The 22,059-nt window shown below is 41.3% G+C and overlaps 2 protein-coding genes across 2 annotated transcripts; both read left to right on the top strand.

Annotated features, from left to right (window-relative positions):
- Positions 1–360: 360 nt before the first annotated feature.
- On the top strand, positions 361–8,533 carry zgc:152951 (uncharacterized protein LOC569013 homolog). Its single transcript, XM_061088580.1, has 11 exons — positions 361–560; positions 1,700–1,950; positions 2,086–2,203; positions 3,610–3,762; positions 3,923–4,117; positions 5,002–5,075; positions 5,387–5,584; positions 6,475–6,612; positions 6,700–6,789; positions 6,929–7,072; positions 7,282–8,533. Exons 2-11 carry the CDS (start codon positions 1,711–1,713, stop codon positions 7,408–7,410), a joined length of 1,479 nt encoding a protein of 492 aa, XP_060944563.1. The 5' UTR covers positions 361–560; positions 1,700–1,710; the 3' UTR covers positions 7,411–8,533.
- A 1,716-nt stretch (positions 8,534–10,249) lies between these two features.
- Positions 10,250–21,780, top strand: LOC133022211 (zinc finger protein 654-like). Its single transcript, XM_061089248.1, has 12 exons — positions 10,250–10,375; positions 12,569–12,714; positions 13,240–13,321; positions 13,445–13,580; positions 14,127–14,329; positions 14,552–14,688; positions 14,947–15,088; positions 15,418–15,702; positions 15,808–16,977; positions 17,386–18,170; positions 18,954–19,981; positions 20,100–21,780. The coding sequence occupies exons 1-12, from the start codon at positions 10,250–10,252 to the stop codon at positions 20,102–20,104; spliced, it is 4,245 nt and encodes a 1,414-aa protein (XP_060945231.1). The 3' UTR covers positions 20,105–21,780.
- Positions 21,781–22,059: the final 279 nt, after the last annotated feature.

Here is a 22,059-nt window from a genome sequence, read left to right as displayed (position 1 = left end):
GAATTTGGCTCCTTGTATTGAAAGTACACAAAACACAAGTAGCTAAGCGTCTCACTTCTATGTCAAAATGAAACTGCAATCAAAACCTAACAATTCCTTTTTAAAAATGGGATTTGTGCAACAAAAATCTCGCACAACCATAAAGACATTCTCATTCACAAGAAACAGCAGTTTGGCACACTGTGCTTTCTCACTTGCAGTTTTACAAATTAAAATTTTTTTTTAAACCCTCGTTTGCATTTTGCGATCTGACCCTTGGTCACCTGCATTTCCAAGGTCCACCATCCAGCAGCGCCAGACATGTATAAAACGTCCGAGCAGCTCGTGAAGGCACCACGGGGACAGCAGCCATGAAGCAGTCCCTCTGCTCACAGCCTCAGTGACAGTGATGATGAAACACTTTGTTCAGCAGCTTCTTCATGTCGCTGCAGATCCTCACCAGGCTCGTTCGATTCGCTGCTGCATGAACTGAGAGCTGCAGATCATCCGGAACTCCGAGGATCTGCGGTGACCCTTCATTTTGTTTTCCCGTATCAAGCTGCGGAGCCAAACACCGAAAGGTAACATCACTGTTGTGGTCATCTGATGATATATTCGCATTAGCACAGTTCAACTCCTTCAGGGAACAGATAACACTGATATTTAAATGGTAACATCTCGGGTTTTATAATGTTTTAGTTTGTGTTTGTGTTACCTCTTAAATTCCCGTTCAGTCCAAATTCAGAACTCCATTAACAAAGTTGGCATTTTAATTTAGAGGTGCTGTTTATAAAGGTTCATCCTCCTTTATATTAATTTACATGCGTTATTTCTGCAACTATAAATATCACTCTATAAATCGGGGTTACCTTTTAATCTTCTAATTTAAAAGCCTTATTTGTTTCTGTTCTGTCATCTACCATAAAATCGCGGTCAGTTATTATTAACTTTATCTTCTTAATTTAATCAATTTACAGGGGAGAGCTGTGATATTTCTACATGTAGGAAGCAGTTATTCACGAATTCCAAATAAGTTTTGCTCAGGAATTCCCATGCATGATAATTAGTGAGGTATTGGATACTTATTTTATTACAAAAGCTCATAAACAACTTCATCAAAAGAGCTAAAGTGTATAGAAGTCAGGACACAACCTTTGTTCGTTGTTTTGTTTACATTCTGAGGGGCAGCACAAGGAACTGTTTGATAAGCCCGGACTGATAACTGACTTTTACTCAAAGGAAATGTTCAGAAATTACCGGGAAGGAAGTTGTGTCACTCATTTACCAACTGCTCTGTATTATTGCCTCCATACAAGATAAGAAAGACAGTTACGTCCTCGTGAGTGAGGGCAGAGAAAACAGTCCGTCACTCAGGAAGTGTGTAAATACCAGACATATAAGGGCACAACTATTTTTATTTTTATTTATGTCAAAACTTGGTTAAACTGTAAATTAGCAAGCCTCAATTACATTCATATGTCACAAGGGTTTGATAACGACATCTTAATAACGTTGACATGCACATCCACACAAATACACATAAGAGAACCAAGTTAAGTTGAAGGTGTTGGCAGTATGCTCGTCCTGTTTGCTCACCATTGCTCCATAGCTCAGGTCAGAGAAAACAAGAGCAGCCGATAGTGACTGAAACACATGGAGCTCAGCAGACCATCTTTGGAGAGCCGGACACTTAAAACTCTTTGCTCTCTTGACTTGTCAGGTTTGCTGCAGATGGGGGAGTTTACAAGCCATGCTCTGGGACGGGTAACCGTGTACTCCATCCAGGGCTGCCCACACTGTGTGCAGGCTAAGGCCACCCTCGGGCGTTTGGAAGTGCCAGTATGTGACGTTGACTTGGGGAGGCATCCGGAGCTGAGAGCGGCAGTGAAGCAGCTCACCGGACGCAGCTCAGTCCCTCAGATCTTCTTCAACAATGTTCATGTTGGCGGCAACGATGACCTGCAGAAATTGGTGAGGAGGAAGAGGAGAGACACCCGTGAACTTAGTGCTCTGTACTGTGTATTCATCAACAATGTCAAATTCCGCTGGTATTCAAATTTGTGTCTAAACTTAGTTTGTGTCCTGTATCTTGTTCCATTTGTTCAGGCTCCTGAGGAGCTTCAGAGATTGGTGAGTCTGGTCAAGGAGGAGCCTCTTCCAGCAGATGCTCCGCCTGTGCCAGAGAAGAGCCAATCAGAAGAGGCAGCTGGAGAGACCGATGGAGGTGAGAGGTTTAATTACCCTCACAAAAGAGTACCAACAATCTGTTTTTTCACAAATAGCTGATGTATTATGTGAATGTGTTCTGCCTCTTTTGTTCTCCACATGGACTGTTTACGTGTGGACAACCAAAGTTTGCTCAAATGTGATTGGCCATTCTAGAAACGGAGACCAGACGTCTGGCTCTTAATCCTGTCGCCCTCCTACAGAAATGCATATTCCCATCTAGAATCTGTTATAGAGATCAGCACATCTGCAACTCATTCACCAAAAAAGTTGTTGTTCCGAACTGAATTGGCGTTAGACGGGAACAACTTTCCTGATTATTCCGACACCACATGAATGCACAGTTACAGTGAACCATAGTCAGGTGGGCTGGGCTCCCACAGTAAACTTTGCGAGGAAGTGAAACAAGAACAGTTAGAGATTATATAATAGGGGCATAAATGGACAGGTTTGAGTCACAGATTCATCTTCTCCTGTTGCTATTGCCAACATACCCACTTGATAAGGGAGAACTTGGCATTCAGGATGAACCCAGCAGCAGCAAACTGTCTCAGTGCCTCATTATATCTGATCCCTAAGCTCCCTACTGTGTAAACACAGTTTATCTCCTGGGGCAGTCACACAGCTCTCTGTGGAGAAATATTTAAATTCGATGTTAGCTCAGATCTAGTATTTTGAAACTCATTGTCACTTGAAGGAAGTCAAGATCAAATAGTGATTCTAGTCACATTGCTGTCATTGTTGAGAGGCCATCAGCAGCAGCCTATAATTTCAGCTCCGACTGCCAGTCACTTGACAATGGGTGTTGACAGAAGCAGCTTTGTCCTGTAAGTGAGGCGCCTGTAAATTATGTTTGCCCTCATATTGATATTTAAGTAAAATCTATATTTGGTCTTCAGTATTGGTTGACAGTTCAGCCTAATATTTCAATTTGTGACAATAAATTATTAAATCAAGAGCACAAAAAAGGTAATCTGTTCCAAACATAATAATTTCAAGGGCACAATTTAGTTTTTCTTTCCTGTCATGAAGGAATTGTGCAGAGGTCAAGCTCTATATATAATTTAGAGACGGTCTTATTTCGATACCAGCCTCGGAGAAGCCTCTGATACTGCTAAAAATACCAGGTGGGGCATCGTTGAGAACATGAATCTATGGACAGATCAAATACCACGTCTTAAATATAGCCTGAAGGAAAATATACATAATATGTAGAGCAGCTGTGTAAAAACAGTTGACCCAAATCAGGTCAACGTCCAAAAAAACAGATACATATTTCCCTTTTTTTTATCATGATTGACTGCATTAGTTCCCATAATCTCTCTTTCCTCCATGTGGGTTTTGAACATGTGTGTTTTCTGCTTGTTTGTACATGTGCGGCTTCTTATATTCCTGCCCTCAAAGAGTTTATGTGTGAGAAAGATGAGTTGGCCGACCTGGTACAGGACCTCAAACATGGCAGTGTTATTGGCAGTCAAAGGAAGGGGCTGTCTGTTTACAAAAAGAGCTTCTCCGGCGATCAGCTGGTAGACTGGCTGCAGAAAGAGAAGGGCATGGGTAAGTACGGCTGAAGTAAAACCGGTTTTCTTTGTTGTGGTTGTTTTGATCTCGTAGACGTCAAATGAAAACAATCCGGAAACCCTTTGAACTATCTCAGGGTGTTTCTGATTCATACTGAGATCTATGCACTTACCGACTGTGGTCATGTGTGTGGTAGCCCGGGCTGAGGCCTGTAGCACTGGACAGGCATTGTTGCAGAAGAAGTACATGGTCAGTGTGCGTGGCTGTGGGCAGCAGGATGGCGGTTTTGGAGAAGGGGAAAACGTCACTGACGCACTGTACAGGCTGCTGGAGGATGACCCTCATTCAGCCCTCAACGCAGGACAGACTGCAGGCTGCAGTGTCAAACCGGGTAGGTCAGGACTGGACCGGGCTTTGGGCACAAACACACATCGCACTCCATGGATGAAGGCACTGAGGGCGTGGCCTTTTATGGCTCCTCTAACCTCTGTCTCTCTTGGCTGCTGGCTTTTGGGTGCGCTTGGGTGTGCGTGTAATGACTGTAAAGGTTATGGCGGTAAGAGCTGAAATGGGGGTTAATGATATACATGATGGCCGCCTGACATCCTTCTATGAGCTTCAACTTGTGTATGGTGGCTGTGTTCCAGCACGAGCATGAATGTCTGTTCCTAACATTGATATCTCTAGAATTTAGAAAATAAGTACATTAATAAACTTTAATCAGGGTTAGGGTTCAATTTGATTTGATCCTATAATTATGTTGTTAAACCTTTAGAAATGAGTTACGAAGTCTGTGTCCTACTTTTTTGCAATAATAAAATGTCTTTGCATATAGTATTGGCACAAAATATGATCTAGTCTTAGCTTAAGATATAAAAACACAACAAAAAAAGCTACAACCTGATCATGTATATCATTCAATCCCCATTTCAAACCCCTATTCTGTCAGATTACTACATGTTTAGCTTTTAAATCATTCTTAAATGTTGTGTTTTCTTCTGCAGTGGTGATGAGGCATTTTTTCTGGCTCTGGCTCTGTGTTTTTGTATTTGTTACTCAGTGAATGGTGCACCCCCTCCAGCAGCTAACTAACAAGCTAACCTGGGCTTTTTCTAAGTGTGTTGTTTCCTCTTGAAATGTATCAGCAACGCTCTCTCTTCTCACAGGTCATGTTATCTAATAATACTACTTCATGCTCTTGAATATGCAAAACATTTTAACCATCCCTCTCTCTCTCTCTCTCTCTCTCTCTCTCTCTCTCTCTCTCCCTCTTAGCTGCGGAGCTCTCTCTGCTTTTACGGGAGTTGATTCTGAAACTGTTCTCTGAGCATCTCTCTGCCGACGGCAAGGTAATGACCTTGTTGACTGTGGAGAGATTCTGACTCACTGAGTGTTTTCATCTGTAAATTTTCTGTAACTGCAAAGTTTATGTTTGAATCTGAGGAAACAGCAGAACATTATCTGCAGGATTCACCATGAGCCAGTTGGCCTTTTGCTACCATTGCTAACACAAAAAATATTACAAATATCTCTGGATGAAAAAGAGGTGTCAAACAAGTAGAAGACACAGATGGAGATGTCAACAAGATTCAAGAGCTGGTCTAGTTTGTTTAACTCCTGAACATTTGGAGACACTGAGTGTGTATATGTGCTCTTACAGTCTGTGGACTACAAAGGCATGTCGTCGAACCCTGCGTTCAAGCGTTACTCTGAGCTGGCCATACAGCTACAGAGGGTGGAGCTGCTGTCCCTGAGCCGGGAGGAGAAGCTGGCCTTCTTCATCAACACCTACAATGCACTCGTCATCCACGGGTTCCTCCGCCTGGGGGCCCCCACCAACATGTGGTCAAGATACAGAGTAAGATGAAAAGGCTGTAATCAGAGTTGCCACACTGTTTTCAAAACCCTCATATGTTTGGAAATACTTGTTGTGTTTCATAATACTTGTTATGCAAAAATCATTTAAAGAAAACAAGGTTCAGCGGATATTTCGACTCTTTATTGTTTTTTGGACTGTCTATTACTAATTGTCGAGGAATTATTGAATATCCTCACACATTACTGTAAATGCGACTATATACTATATATATTTTATATTACACATTATATCTGTACAGGATAATAGTGCCAGTCTAAATTCCACAGATTCTCCCTTCTCTCTCTAAGCAGGACCCAAGGCCAGGTTATAGATAAGAGCCAAACAACAGTGCATTGTAGTGTCTATGTTGAAGGACTTTCATATCTAACTCAGATGTGCCAGACAGAGAGACACCAACTTCAGCTCTTACCAACGTCAACTCTTTTGCATATTTCACCAGTGGCAATATGCAAGGACACAATGTGATTGAGTTAGGCATGCTTTAGACATCTTGAGAGTTGGGGGTGACAATTGCTCATGCTACTTTGGTAGCATTTGTATATTGTTCCACCTTCTGGTCTCCTTGATGCATCAAGTCTACATTAAAACCTTCTGCATAATACATCAGCTGCTGCCTGAGTTCCCCTTTCACCAGCTTCCAGAAAAGTTCCATTACACTAATGACAGTATAAAATAATTTATATCCTTACAGAAGTATAAAGATAAAACATGCATTCCTAACTGCTTGAAATAATGACATAAATGGGCATGTTATCATACGTGTATTTCATTTTTTAAGATATTCCAAAATCTTATATTTAATTAGATTTTAGCTCAAATAGAATTGATTGTATTGAATTCAACATATTTGTTTCTGTCCCATATTATAGTTCTTCAACTATGTGAGCTACCTGATTGGGGGAGAAGTGTTCACATTGCAGGACATCGAGAACGGCGTGCTGAGAGGGAACAAAAAGGGTCTGGCACAGTTTCGAAGGCCCTTCTCCAACACGGACCCAAGGCTTCAAGTATTCAGACATTTTGTTCAATCTCAGCTGAAAATATAAAGTTATTCTTTGAAATTACTCATCTTTACTTCTCCTGTCGTCCACCAGGTGGCTCTCCCGAACGCAGAGCCCCTAATTCACTTTGCCTTGAACTGTGGTGCAAAGGGCTGCCCGCCTATTAAAACGTACACTCCACAGGTGAGATCCAGTGCATCCGTTCATTTATTAAATAAAATGTTTATTCAAGAGTTTGGTCTTTGAGCCGGAAAGCAGGACTTATTGAGTCTTAAGTCATGAGCAGTGAATGAATCAATTGTGATCTACTGAACCGTTCCAGGACATCGACAGTCAGCTCCGCATATCAGCTGAAGCCTTCCTGGAGAACGATGATGGCTGTGTGGTAGATTCTGGGAAAAGAGAAGTGCGACTCAGTCAGATATTCAAGTGGTACAAGGCCGACTTTGGAGGCACCGATGAGAACGTAGGTTTAACTCCAGCTGCTGATTTCTGTTGTGATTTTTATTCTGTAGCATTGGAACTTTTCAAAGTTTTATTTAATTATCAGCTCTTGTGTCGATCTACTAAGCTACATTCAGAGTACTGCAAATTCCTTCAGAAAACCCCAACAGGTTTTTTCAACCTTTTACCCATCTGTTACTCTCGCTCTGTTTCCTCCTCCCTCTCTCGTAGCTGCTGAAGTGGGTGCTGGAGCACATGGGCGCCTCTCCGAAGAAGACCAGCCTGCAGGGCGTCATGTCTGAAGGCAAAACCAAGGTCACCTTCCTCCCTTATGACTGGAGCTCCAACGGCTCCCACTGAGCATCTCCCTCACATACACAACAAACCCAGCTATACACTATGTCCCTTTGCATCTGTCTACTTTCTCCTAAGCTGCATCTCCGTAAACATCATGCAATTATTCTTATGCAAATCAAACTGTAAAATCCAAAGGGAGCCGTCTTCACTGAACTCCAAAATTGTATTTGTCTCGTACGTTAAATGTTTTTGTTTCAGGTAATGCCAAAAACAACAGGATGCCGAGCGAGCCTATTTTAGAAAACAAGACGCTCGACATTTTCTACTGCAGCGGCATATTTAATATGATGAAATGCACTTCGAATGAGTCGTTGACTTTTCGTATTGATAAAACTAATGAAACTCTAAAAAACAGCACATACACATCTCAAATTATTAAAGATGAAATGATCACAGAGAATTCTGCATCCGGTATTATAGGTCTTTAAACAGCACGTCAGCAACTCAGGACTAATAGAGGATTATGATCTTCTCAGTCCACTTCGACACATATTTGAGGCTACTTCACAGTGAGATGATAACTTTACTGATCTAAATACTCTGCCTTGATAAGCCATATCAAAATACCTTAAACAAAACACTCATTCGAGTGTAGTGGTCTGCAGATTGTCCATAGAGCTGGTCCATTATTCCGACAGCGTCTTCAGTAGCCACATCTCCACCTTCGTGAACTGAATCCAGGCCCTGAATTAAAATACTGTGTCTATGTTTTCAGAGACACAGAAAGATGCAGTGCTCAGACTTTTGCATGTCTTGGATCTGTTTTTATTCCTAACCCCTGTTGGCATTTTGGTTCTCCCTCTCTTCCACATCATCGTCCACCCTCCCTTTCTAATCCAGGTCTTCCATTTGAAATTGCAGAAGTGCTATAACTGTGTTTTTTCAGCACAGGTATTTATTAAGAAATTTAATAATTTTGTGAATAATGGAAACATATGTCCAAGCTGCACCCACTCGGGATGCACTCTATCAATCTACACGTGTATCACCAACTCTGCTGTTGAAATATATTTGTACTTTTTCACAAAGAAAAATGTTGTCGCAATAATGTTCTGTGTGAATTTGACTATTTATTCAAGCATGTCTGTACTTTTTTTTGTTGTTGCTAAAATCAGAAGCAATTAAATGTAGCAGTTTAAGACTTAATTCAGTTTGAGTTTTTCACTTGTCTGTTTAGTTCCCACTATTGACTGTATATCAAGATGGACAACATGTCTCCATTTCCTCCCACAATTCAGAAATGAAGCTAAAATATCATGGATACCAATGTAACCATCTTGTGTCTGCACAGTAACAAACAGGGAAGAGGGAGTATCTATGGCCTATACTGCAGCCAGCCACCAGGGGGCAGTCCAGACACTTTTCGTTACAGTCTGTGGTTTCCACCTAAACACTGACGTTTTACTTTATTGGTTTTCCATTTTACCTCGCCTTAAAACAATCACTTGTTTTCAACATGATGTTCTCCTCATTCTGTATCTTCTACATTTGTTTGCAAATAATTGTATGCACGCCTGCACATGACTGTACATGTTACTGTGCATTAGTTTCTGTCTATAGGCTACAAGCGTCACCAAAGCGAAACAGTTTACTGAGCATGTGTTATAACTGGAATGCATTAGCTGCATGACATATTGTAAAAGCCTCGGAGCTTGAAGGCCTGACGCAGGGCTGCCTCTGAGTCTTAACACTCTTTTTTTTTTTTCTTTCTCTGCGATAATGGACCTTTGACTTTATTAACGATAGACTCAGATTAACATATGAAGGGAGGACAAAATGGCTAAATTGAACAGAAAAAAAGGTTGTACTATAGGTCAGGGGTTTTCAAAGTCTGACACTGTCGGCCTTCCCTCAGACAAATCATGGGGAATTGCGCCCCCTACCTCTCATCTTTAGTTTACTTGCTTCGTTTTGCTCAATACCTGGATGCCAATAGCATCATGGTTGTGTGTTTTGATCCCACAGACACTCAACAGCTGAGTCAAGAAAGTCTAATATTGCAGTTTAACACAACTTCATATTGCACCAAGTACATACAAGACCCAGTTATTAGTTTATGACTGGGAGAGTGGGAAAAACGACTGAACTACTGAATTGAAACTGTTTGGAGCCCACCTGTGGAGGCCTGCCTCACACATTGAAAACCTCTGTACTACTTTATTATTGATGTTATTTATGATATCATTGTATTTTTTTATAAATACCTTATGTAACAGGTATTTGATGCAAAAACTGTTTTCTTTAACAAAGCAATTCTAATTTAATCATTCTATTTTCCTCTAAACGGGTTTATCGAAGCAATATGTTTATGGTTAGTAAATATGCAACGCGGAACTATACAATAAAGTCTATACGGAGTTAGTTTGCTTTCTCATGTACTGTATCAGCTCATTGCCTTCACTATTACTGCTACTGAATTACGAGTAACAGAATATACTAAAATAACTAATAATTCGATATAGGGCCTCTTAAGTCCAGGGCGACGAAGTTCAGAGAGTCAGTAGATATACCTATAGTGAAAACATATATTTTTACAGCCGAGAACTCTTGTCATTTTAAGTAATTATTAGAAAGTATATTTATCTTTTGGTGTCTATATCATTTTTCATGTATTTTGGTTCTTGCTGATAGATACACAGATAGACAGACAGACAGACAGACAGACAGACAGACAGACAGACAGACAGACAGACAGACAGACAGACAGACAGACAGACACGCTTGTAATGACGGTGCCGGGTTGCCAGGTTGGTCTTGTGTTGCTGAGGCTGATAGGTCTGATGGGAGGATGCAGCCACACGAACCTGGCAACTGGGACGATGCGCTGGTAACAGCAGCCAGTATGGCGGACAGCGAAAGTGATTTGGAAACAGACGGACTGGAATCGGCTCTGGACTCACTGTGGGACAGACACTGCAGACACGAGTCGACCCTGAACAGCAAAGACTACTGCTCGGAGTTCTGTGAGGTAGGTCGGACTCCATTCGGCTGCGTGGTTCACCCGGGACGGTCTCTGTTTATAGCTAACGCTGCTAGCTTGGCTAGCTAGCATTAGCCGCCAGACTAGCGTTATTAATGCACTTATGCAGCTAGCTCCGAGTGAGCCTTAGCCCACCGGAAACCCGACAGAAAGACTCAGCAGAATGTGAAGTTACAAACCTGCTGTAAGTGGGTTCAATAACTAACTCTGCTATTAGTTGAAGCTGATATTTGATCATGCACAGCTTTTTAGCAAGTCCGTGGAGCTAAGCTAACTATCGGTCTGTAGTTTATCTGGTTATCATGTTAACTGGTGACATTTGTTTACATTCAGCATCTCTGAACTCATTCCAGGTTTTCGATGTAGATGCAAGTTACACTTTCGTCAGATTCATCAAAATTGTGGTCGTCAAAACTCGCGTTAAAAAAAACAGTGACAACCCTCAAAACATCGACCTGAATCCCCTGCGACAGGAATGCGCATTTGAGAGAATATGAAGTCAAAGCAACAAGTTATAAATACAGCAATGACTTGGGATGCGAACCCATCGTTTTGAGAAAAGCATGTTCAATGTTATCTATGTTTAAACGTCTCTCTCAACTTGTAAACAGGATTTGGCCACTTGAAAAACTTGATCGGATGGATGCCTGTCATAGCTCAAACCCTGTCGTAAAAAATGCATAGATGTGACAGGCAGCAAAGTTAAAATACATGTTGAGAATAGCAAGTCTAAACAAAAGTATTGCACACACAATTTGTTTGACATGAAGTAAACAATCACTGTGGATCCCACACATACTAATCTATCAGAAGATAAAGAAGAAGTACATGGTGATTTAATCGTCAGTGGGTGCTCCAGATAAGCTTTATGTTGACCACACACCAGATGCAGTTCATACAAATAATAAGTGAATACAGATAAACTAGGTGAAGAGTATTTCCATTCTCTGACCGAACCCTGCTCATCATCAGGAACATCCACCACCTCAACTTTAACAAGATATAAGTGGAGAGGACATGAAAGCTTAAATTGGAACTTCGATTTTGCAACCTGCTTTGTCATCTTACAACATCTCATATATATCTCATCATATACAGTATAGTATATGAAGATGAGCTATGTTAAAGTTCCCACTCAGTGTTGCCTGGACAGAGATGTATCAGGTCATTTGTTGCCAAAAGTCAGCCTAGAGGATTTTCCCTCCCTGCTGGATTTGTCGCATCAAGACAGGTTGTAGCAGAATCAAAGCGTCTAGTTAGAACAACTATAAGATAATAATCCAATAGGTAAGGTATGAAACTATATTGAGAGTTTATTAAATGAGCCACAATACACTGTGGAGAAACTGTGCCATAGGGAGGAGGACTAAAAAGTTTATCTGACTCCTATGAGCGGTTTATGGACCCCTGCTCTACCGCTAGCAACTGTAAACATACCTGAAGCTCACGTCAAGTATCGCATCGGAGAGAGAAATGAAAGCCTGTCCCATTATAGATGTTGAAGTATTTCTACCTTTTTGGGGGGAAAGAATATCAGTTTATACACCATGTTCTCTCTTTGGCATAATGAGTTTTGGAGTGTAGCATATTGATCGAAATGGCTCTTCCGTTCCTTCCGTCTATCTGCCCATGTATATCTATATGTAATGTTATAAGTATATCCATCAACAGCAGTAACAGGTGTTTAATGTGTTACAAGCCTAGAAGAAACATTGCAAGTTTATTATAAGATTTCATTACTTTCTTCGCCGAGAGCTGTCTCACTGAAAGGCAACAGCAATCGTGGCTTTTGTTTTGCTATTTCTATCACTTCCTTTCTTCTACTGAAGTCAGAATGTTAACCAGCTAACCTCATCCCGACTGGCCCATTTCCTCACTTTTGTACACTAAGTCCTTGTAGCATCCAGTCTTCCCCACAAAGTATTGCTGCTCAGAGGGTGTATTATAACTTCCTCTTTTGTAAACATAAGAATGGAAGAAGCTCTTGGCAAGTGAAAATCATTACCATCCGCTCTGGGCAAGAAACCACAGGCAGAGAGAACTTACAAATAGCTTGGATTTAAAATACTTACTGTGGTGACCCAACTGCAGCCAAAAACATGTTTAGTGTTTGGGTGTAACACTATGTAAGATTAACTCTTGTTCTTTTGGTTTTGTGTTGTTCCATGTTTTGCTTCCCAGCTGGTTGAGGACTACACGGGACAATGGCAAGTTCCTCTTCCCCAGCTGAAGCTGCTGCGGACAGCACTCAGCAGTTTCACCAAAGCCACTGCTGCCTTCCCCGATGACTGTCAGCACATCTACCATGTCCTCAGTAGCCTGGCCCTGTAAGTAGTTTATTTGGAAACTTTCTGGTGATGAATAGATGCAGAGTTTTTAATTTGATTAACTGGCTTGTAAACTTCAGCTTCAAACCAGTTGCTGCCATGTGTTCATGATGTCTCTAGCAGGAGATGAATTTAGAAATGAGAAAAACAAATACAAAAAGAAGACAAATATCTCAGGATTAAAAAGAGGAGGCACACATGTAGAAGAAGTCGACAAATATGTGAACAAGATTTGAGAGCTTCTGACGATGAGGCAGACGCCTGTGTCAATGTGCTGTAAACAAAAAAACATGTTATTTCCACATCGGGAGTTATAGGCAAGGGTTATCTACCCTGGCACCACCCTTCGCCCCAATACTTTGAACGTGTTCTTGTTGTTTTGAACGCATTTGACCCGAACCATCTGCTGCTGTATTATTCATATGTGAAATGGAAAATGTCTAGTCCCAACTTTCTTGGCATTATCCAAAGTTCATGTCTGAAAACAACTTTACCGTGAACAGTTTTTTTCTGTTTGTCTTGCAGGAGCTTCTTTGAACTCATGCTGTTTTTCAGCAAAGAAGAATTTGTGGAAGCGCCTTTAAAAGACATCCTTGATTCCTTTCAGGTGACAAAATTTACTCACAGCGACTGAATTGATTTTATTTTCAGGCTATTATGGACCCAAGGATCTTGACAATCATGCACTTGGTCATTTCATAAAAGGAAAACTTTTTACCACTGTTTGCAGGAGTGTCACTTTCAGCTCCTAAGGCATAGGAATGGCTACTTTCAGCAAGTGAAGCAGACCATCAAAGCAGGAGGCCCATGGGAGAATCCAGTACTGCAAAGAATCCTGAAGGAGGCAGACTTGCCACCCAAAGAGGGTAAGCTCATAACCACAGCTGATTAAACAGTTGAAATGAACACATAGAGCTCTTCCTTGTTATTCATTGCACCCCAACCCCAAGAAGTCTTCAGTTATAAACATAACCATCTTAATGGAGAGGTACAGGTAGGACAGAGTGGTGAGAGATTAATAGAGAAATAGGGACTGATTGATATAGACTTTCCTGTCTGTCATTCAATTATCACTATCACACTGCATGCTGTCAGTTTTTCCAAAAATCAAGTTCGAACGAATTTGACTTGAAAAATTGTCATATATTTGATGTTTCATAAGATGTTATTATCAAACACTTTTCACAAATAAGTGTAATTGAAGCTTGATATTTAACAGTTTAACCATAAACGATTTTACATTGGCGCATTTCAGCAAACAAATATAGATACCGCGATGAAAGGTTTGCAGTGGCTGATATTATATGGGCCGACCGATATATTGATCGGGCTCTACAAATTCCCCTAGCCCAGTTTGTACGAAAATACCCCAATATCATTTAAATGAACACATGCAATTCCCTCCCATGCAGTTGATGAATTCCTGAGCTCAGAGTTGCCGGTGTTCCTGGAGCTCCGGGTTCGGTACCTGCAGGCCTGTGAACGGATGCAGGAGGCCATGGCCCTGGCTAAAAGCTGCCTGGAGAATCGAGAGGCTGGAAAGCATCTGTTCTTCCATCAGGCGTACCTGACCTGTCTCCACAAGGCCTCACTGCACGAACATCTACACAAAGAGGTGAGAGAAGAAGAGCAGCACAATTAAACAGAAAAGATCAGCAGTATAAAAAAAAGATTAGGGGGTAGCATACATTGATGTGTTTGTCCCTTAGGATATCTGAGGCTGAGATACATGGAATGGATTACACCTGCCGATGATCATTATGAAAAATAAATTCTGTTTCTATGTTAAAATAAATAGTTTAACTAAGTATGGACCTCTACATATCTTCCTCCTCAGATGGCAGAGATAGACGGCCGAGATGCAGTGGAGATCATCTGCAACACTGAGAGTGTGGAAAAGGACGAGCTGCTGTTGTCACTGTGTAAAGCTTTCCTGACTCAGCATCTTCACAATGGGGACATGTATTACATCTGGTGAGTGTTCAGACAACGACTTCACACAAATATACACTGAAATATCGCCTCAGTTTTTACAGTTGTATTTTTCTTTCAGTAAATTCTCTCTTGATTTTTTGTTTTATTGCCCATATGTGTGCAATGGGAGTTGTTGGCATGATACACACATTGATATCTTAATTTGGTTCAGCATCCCTTTGTGTATGTATGTTTTCTGTTTGATGAAAACATAACTAAATATATGTTTTTGACTCGTCCTCTGCTGTCTCCATGCAGGGACCTGGTGTTCATCTGGAGCAGGCTGCACCTGCGGGCCCATCCGTCCAGACAAGGCTTCCTGGCTGAGTGCCTCAAGTTAGCTTCCTCTGCTACCAATGTCAGAGCCATCTTCCCTTTCATCAAGCTGCTCACCACAGAGGTGCGACAAGACTCAACACATTGTGCTCTGGAAAAACATTTCTTTGGTTTAGATCAAGTTAACGATATAAAACATTTTCAAAGCTTTGACTGTTCAGGAGCATTGGCTTCAATGATAGTGAAATAAAAAAATTCTATTACCCAGTAAAGTGAATGAGCAAAAAGACAAACTGTCTGAAGCTGCAATATATTTATTTCTTTAATTCAAATAAAATGTGAACAGTGCAGGTGTGCAGTCAAAATATATATATTTTTAAATTGCTGTTTTCCCTCATTTGATTCTTCTATCCACTATTTTACCTTATTTCAATGACTGTGTCTTTCCACCAGGTGGGTAGTGAAGGGATCCAGGTGTGTGTGGAGCTTTGTGCCAGGGCCCTGCAGCTGTGTGACATGCAGGTCGACTCTGTGACCTGCTCTCTGGTCTGCAAGACCATCGCCTTCCTTCTGCCTCATGACCTGGAGATCTGTCGAGCTTGTTCTCTGCTCGTCTTCTGTCAAGAACGCAGCCTGGAGGCTTACAGAACTGTCTGCCTGCTTTACACGCATCCCGACCAGGAGCCACATCCAAACAACAGCCCTGTCCGGACCAACATCCGCTTCCATATTCTACAGGTATGAGGGACTAAAGAGGGGAATATCTTCAACCTCTTTTAATATACCGGCTATATTAGCTTTTGGATTTTTTCCCTTACATTGTTTCCCATCTTTGTTTTCCAGATGATGAAGCAGCGCTTGTGTTTTGACCCCGAGTTCTGGAACCTCCTAACCCTCAGGACCCATTGCATGGAGCTGATAAGTGACACGGTCATGAAGGCGGCTGTTATGAATGAGATGCAAGAAGAAGAAAGGGTATACAGTGAAGAGCTGTCAACAAATTGTTCAAATGACTCATGTTCTCAAGATCTCAGTTTGTGCCAGTGCACTGAAGCTACAGTTGTGAAGCAAGAACTTCCAGAAAAGCCGATTGTAGATGAACCGGCAGAAAAGTGTGTTCCTCCAACAGATAAAGTTCCCTTGAAGAGGAGAAAATGGAGGAGAAGGCAACGAAGGAGAAAACATTCTGTGTCTGATGATGAAGCAGAGCCTCGTGATGATCCAGAGTTCAAATACAATCTCCAGCCCACCTCTTTGGGCAATAAGCCCATGTATTCACTAAGACGCAGTCACACTGACAAGGAAAACTCTGCTTCTACAAAGTTCCCTCTGAATCGCAAAAGAGAGTATCTGTCTCGATGTGTGAAGAGCCAAATTTTGAAAAGGAAAGGCCAGAAGAAAAGATGGCTGCAAGGACTTCCAAGGCTGGAGCAGGTACAGACTGTTAAAGAGATAAAGGTCAAAGTTAAAGGGAAGAAGCGAGGTCGGAAGCCTTTATTCAGATATGAACTCTCTTATCCTGATAATGAAATATTCCTGACAGTAGACAGATCTGTTTTGGACGAGGAAACTGACACCGAGCTGGAAATGCCTCATCTGGTGAATGAACTTGAACAAAAAAGGGAAAACGAAGAGACTCATCTTGAGCCGGTAAATGATCTTGAAAAGGTAAATACTGTGGTTGTGCAAGAAACTGACATGGTCTGTGTGAATAGTCTAACAGAAAAAATCCAAGAGGAATCTCAAACACGGCTTGGTTCAAAGCTTAGTGAAGGTCCGCCTTCAGAGACTCAAGCTTCCATCTGTGCCGTCGAAGCGGATCCTGAGCTGGATGGACCACTCTTGGAGTTACTGGATTGTCCAGTGGAGCTGCTGCACAGCTACTCCCTTAACTCCAGAAAGCCTGACAGTGAAAAGCTGCAACATGAAGAATCCTCCGAGGCTGATGGGCTGAACGGTGATGCAGAGGAGGAGCCTGAGTCCCAAATGGAAACAGAAGTCTCAAAACTCAGGGTCAGTTGTTTGTTTTTGGTCATAGTTTGTAATTTTTCCACAAGGAACTTCACAATGCAATACATTACATTTTGAATGAAATGCTGCAGAGGAATCTGTATTTTTACACACTGAGTACAGTATTTCAAAATGATGCTGTGTTGGCTCTTATCACCACAAACTCTCCAGACATCTTCGCCTGTGTCTTCAATGTGTTTGTCAACGGGTTATTTTTCCTTTCAGGAGATATTGGTTTTCTCTTCGTTTTTCGTTCATTTTTGGACTCAATCTTCCAGAGGTCATGTCTGAAAATGGACTGAATGCACTTGTTTCTTGGATGAAACAAACTTTATTTGATATTCTCCTGACTTTTTTCTGTGTGACTTTCAGCACTGATTTCAGTGGTTTGTGTCTTTGTCTTTTCTCCAGGTGAAAACCACGAGAACATGGAGGGACAGAATGCTCCGTACTCAGCAATACTCTCATTTGGCTCACCACTGCACCATCTGCCGTAAAGACTATAAAGGCTTGAACGTTATGAGGCATGCTCTCTCACACCTCAAGAGAAGGAAAATCAGATGTATACTCTGTGGGAAACGCTTTAAACAGTTCCATTTTGGCAAAAAGCATGTTCTGGACCACTTTGATGAAATGTGCAAACAAAAACCCAAGGAGCCCTGCACCATGGACACTCCAGCTGCTAATGGAGTAGCAGAGATTGCGGAAAATCTGAACCAGCCTCAGAACGAAATTCAGACTCATATTTCTGATGAGGACATTCCTGAGCGGAAAACTAGCAGCAAAATCAAAGTTTCCAGCCTCAAGAGAGAAGATCGAATCATCAGGAACCTCCGCACCCTCATCAAAAAGACGTCCGTGCTTCACAAGAAGTGCAAGAACCCTAATGCAAACATTTTCAAGCGGGTCGATTTCAAGGATGAGCAGGTCGTCATTAAAGACGGCCTGGTGATCGTACGAGAGCCGTCTGTGATTGAGAGGGAAGGGGCCGACGGGGGGGAGGAGAAGCCAGCAGAAGAGAATGGCTTCGGTGTGGACATCACGTATCACCTGTGCCCGTCGGTGTCGTGTGATCGAGTATTTCTGAAGGTCAGCACCACACTGACGAAGCACGCTCTCAAATGCCACATAAAGGAAGAGGACGTGCTGGAGAAGACTTTCATTTGGGCCAAGCACAAGTGCACCCTCTGCCTCAGGTAGGAGGTTCGGTCTATCAGGCATCACAGACAAACCTATCAACACTTTAACGTGATTGTTAATGACTATCTGCACTACTAGCCTAAGATTGTACCTGTACCTGGATGTCTTGTACATTAATGCAAACATACTATTGACTTCTGGCATTTCTGGCCACTAATACAGAGTCCTCAATCTATGGTAATTGATACAATTCACAATGAAATTATAGCATTTTTATCCTTCTCATATTGTTTCCCATACGTCAAACTTAAACACTGACCACCTCATATTGATTTTATATCTCAGCTCCTCTTGATTTTCCCTCTCTCAGTATTTCTTACTCATGCCAACACATACATACACACACAAATGTTGACAACAGACATATCTATAAACTTAGACCGGGTTTAAACAACATGACTTGGTCTTCGTGAAGAAAGAGTTTAGGAAGTGAGATCTGATCACAAGTCGTCGCAGGAGACAAATTAAAGATGAAGTCGAGCTTAAAGCTGTCTACTTGTGATCAGATCTCTCAGTGTTGTATATGATATCAGGTCTGAACAATGGGCCAATGATAAGTTAGTATACTACTTAGTTACTTGATATGCTAAGTTCTAGAACAGTCTCAAACTGTACAGAAACCTAAAATTCTTTACTCCCTAGGTGCTGATTTTACAAAAAACTGGATCTTTAATTTCACCATTCTTTTATACGTTGTTTTTATTCTTCACACTGCTGCTAAATGTTGTCACTGCACACAGTGTGTTTTAGAAGATGTTCACTGTGCTTTCTTTCAACAGGCAGTTGCAGTTTCTCCAGAATTATAAGGACCACATGAAATTCCATGATAATCCTCTGCAACACTTCTGCTACCATCAAGAGTGTGACCAACGTTTCTTGATGCAGCAGGAACTGAAGGACCATGTGAACACCCACAAGCCTTTCAGGCCACAATGTCCCTTCACAGACTGTGAGAAGCTCTTCTCAAGCCTTCAGGGCCTCTACGACCACGAATGGAGACACTACATCCCAGCTCCTCAAAAAGAGGAGTTGGAGTTAAAGGGCGACAGAAAGATAAAGCAAAATTCGGAAGCTCCGTGGAAGCAGAGGGTGAAGGTCGAGGAGTTGTGGCTGCAGAATAAAAAGGGGCCGAGGGAAAGTCCTATCCCAGATCCTGTCGAGGACTCGCATGTTGAGGATCTCGGAGAAATTAGCCAAACTGAAGCAAATCTTTCAAACAGCAGTGAAGACTTGTCGAAATCAGATTATTTTACAGAGAAAACAGTTGGTCATGATGACAACGAAGCCACCATCAATGGATTTGAGGATGTGGCAAGTTCCCATGCTGGAAGTAAAAAAACCACTCCACCTAAGAAAGTTCGTAAAAAGAAGCCAGTCCAGTTGGACCCTCTGAATGTCAAAGACCTTGAGGATTTGTCCACTTTAGCTGAGGGAGTCCAGCAGAAACTGGGAGAGCCGCACATCACCGAGCACAAGACCTTCAAACCCGAGGATCCGGCCTACGCCACGTTCGTCAAAGCCCCCTTCATCCGGCCGCCGCCCTCCACCTACCTGGACGAATCTCTGCTCTCCATGCGCAAGAGGAGGGCCCCCGAGGAGGTTGTTCAGAAGAAGAATGTCTACTATAAGAAGAAGAAGGAGCCCGAGCTCCAGAAGGAGCAGAAGGGGGACAACACAGCCCCCGAGCAGAAGAGCAGACAACGCTGTGACAAATGTTTGTCCTCCTTCGGCAGCTTAGAAGAACTAAAGAAACACCAAGCTCTCAACACCTGCTCTTCACTGTTTGGCTTTGATTCTGACGATGACAGTAAGTTCACACTTGAATCACTAATTCTGAAATATATGAAGTCATTATGATGTGAATAATTCTAACTCTTTTGGATCATTGGTTAATTGTCTCTCCTATGTTTTGTTCTTATTTTTAGGTTAGTGCTTGAAGAGGAGCTGAAGCTGGAATGACCATTATACTCTGTCACCTGGCTCAGGGCGAACCTTGAACATAGATCAACACTGGAAGCTTTTCTTAACACTCAGATACAGATAACACTCAGATTATTGCATTCATGGACACCTGTGTGTTAACAAAGGCAAGATATGTGCCAAAATGGTTATTTGGAGGATTGTATTTATTCATAAATCTCCTTAAGCAATAATTTAGACAGTTTTAATCAGTTTTGAATATTCCTTTTCGGTCAAATCATTGATAAATCAAGAATTTCCTTCAATATTTTCTCAAATTTTCAAACGAAATGGGACTTTTTTTTTCTCGTATCTAAAAGTTACTCTGGAAAATGTGTGATAACAAGAAAACCAAAAAAGCCCAGGACAGCCTCTCGAGAGTAAAAGTACACAATAATATCTAAAATATAACTTCACACAGATAAGTATTTATTTTTAGACCATAGAATGAATGTGTTGTAATGACAAAACGTTTCTGGACCCAACACAACGCTGTTAAGTTATAGTGCCACATTATGTGTTACCTTCAAAAATAGGTTTATGAACCTACTTGCTTATCAAAATATCGATTTCAATCAGGTTTCCCAAATAGCTCAGAAGAAGCAAAGCTGGCTGTACGGATGAATTAAATATTTTTACTTTTCTAACAGAGGTAGACATGGTTTGGTCAGTAATCAAAAACAAGACAGGATTAATTAGAAGTCCCAGCCTGCCTGGTTTATTATTGGGTCTTGTCTTCCTTGGTCATACACTGAACAGACAGGAGATGTGAGCCTGAAGTAAAGATTTTCATTTGAATCATGTTTTATTAAATTTGTTTGCATCACAAGATTTTTGAAGAACAAAGTCCAACTAAATCTTCTTCTTAAGAGAGGATTTCTGATCTGTATGTACTCGGGGGATGTATTCCTGGTTTGAATGGTCTGAGTTTTACCTGCAGTGCATCACGAATAGTATTCTTCAGCTTCATGAAACATTCTGAAAAGTTCTGTTAATTGATGAAAAGTTGAGCAGCACAGAGAGTGCATGTGCTCTCTCTGTTTCGAATGTACAGTCTTCCAGATGAATCATGTGCCACTCTGAGTTCTGTGTAGAGGTCGTATGAGAAATCATCAATTATACATGACGATAATTGTGGATATGTGTTGGTCATGTTCCTTTTCCACGTCTCTAAATTACATTTTTATTTTCAATAAATCCTCCAAACCTTTGTCTAATAATGTTTAAAAACTGAAAGAGGAAGTGTTTCCAGTGCCTGTGAGCTGCTGCTTGTTTTAAACGAGGCCCAACAGTGTTTACCTTTTGTTAACTGGTCTTCTGGTGATGGCATGTCAACACTGATCAAAATGTTTGATACTGTGTAAATTGCCTTCGTACTGTCACAATAATTCTCTGTACAGCATAGGAGTTGTTCATAATTCTATTAGTGCCAATACTGAATCAGTGTTAGACTGTAGGTGAAGATTGACCATTGAGACCGGTCCTCAGTTGTGTATATACTTATGAAAAGGTTGATCTGTTTGATAACTTTTTAATGTAATGTTTTTATGGGACTGTGCACTTAAACCTGCTTATTTATATGTAAAAAATGTGAATAGATTGGATTTGTACAGGTAATGACTCCTCATCTATTTTTCATAAAGAAAAGGTGATAAAATTTGTTTGAATAAACAAACAGTGAAAGTAAAGTCTGTTGATCAAAGTTTAGAATGTTTTGGTTTCTCATTCATGTTCATGACACAGTTTCGTATAATTCTTATTAGGGCCAGAGCACCGTACAGTGGGAGGCCTTATGAAATTGTAAGGATTATTATTAGCTTAAGGACTCCCTGGGTAAAGTGTATTCCACAAATTGGTTAGCATGAATTTAGGTCTTTAGCTTTTCCTTAAACAGCCCATAAGACCGAGATGACTCGCACTTCCAAT

The sequence above is a fragment of the Limanda limanda genome, chromosome 16 (assembly GCF_963576545.1).
Source record: "Limanda limanda chromosome 16, fLimLim1.1, whole genome shotgun sequence".
Lineage (NCBI taxonomy): Eukaryota > Metazoa > Chordata > Actinopteri > Pleuronectiformes > Pleuronectidae > Limanda > Limanda limanda.
Note: the sequence above shows the minus strand (reverse complement) of the source record. Positions and strands in the feature narration are given on the sequence as shown.

What these genes read in the sequence shown, in the direction of transcription:
- zgc:152951 (XM_061088580.1), top strand. Translation starts at nt 1,711, where the DNA reads ATGGGGGAGTTTACAAGCCATGCTCTGGGACGGGTAACCGTGTACTCC. An exon ending in ACGATGACCTGCAGAAATTG is followed by an intron (nt 1,951 to 2,085) that starts GTGAGGAGGAAG and finishes CCATTTGTTCAG; the next exon opens with GCTCCTGAGGAGCTTCAGAG. An exon ending in ACATGTGGTCAAGATACAGA is followed by an intron (nt 5,585 to 6,474) that starts GTAAGATGAAAA and finishes CCCATATTATAG; the next exon opens with TTCTTCAACTATGTGAGCTA.
- LOC133022211 (XM_061089248.1), top strand. Translation starts at nt 10,250, where the DNA reads ATGGCGGACAGCGAAAGTGATTTGGAAACAGACGGACTGGAATCGGCT. An exon ending in GTCCTCAGTAGCCTGGCCCT is followed by an intron (nt 12,715 to 13,239) that starts GTAAGTAGTTTA and finishes TTTGTCTTGCAG; the next exon opens with GAGCTTCTTTGAACTCATGC. An exon ending in AAGTGCACCCTCTGCCTCAG is followed by an intron (nt 18,171 to 18,953) that starts GTAGGAGGTTCG and finishes TTCTTTCAACAG; the next exon opens with GCAGTTGCAGTTTCTCCAGA.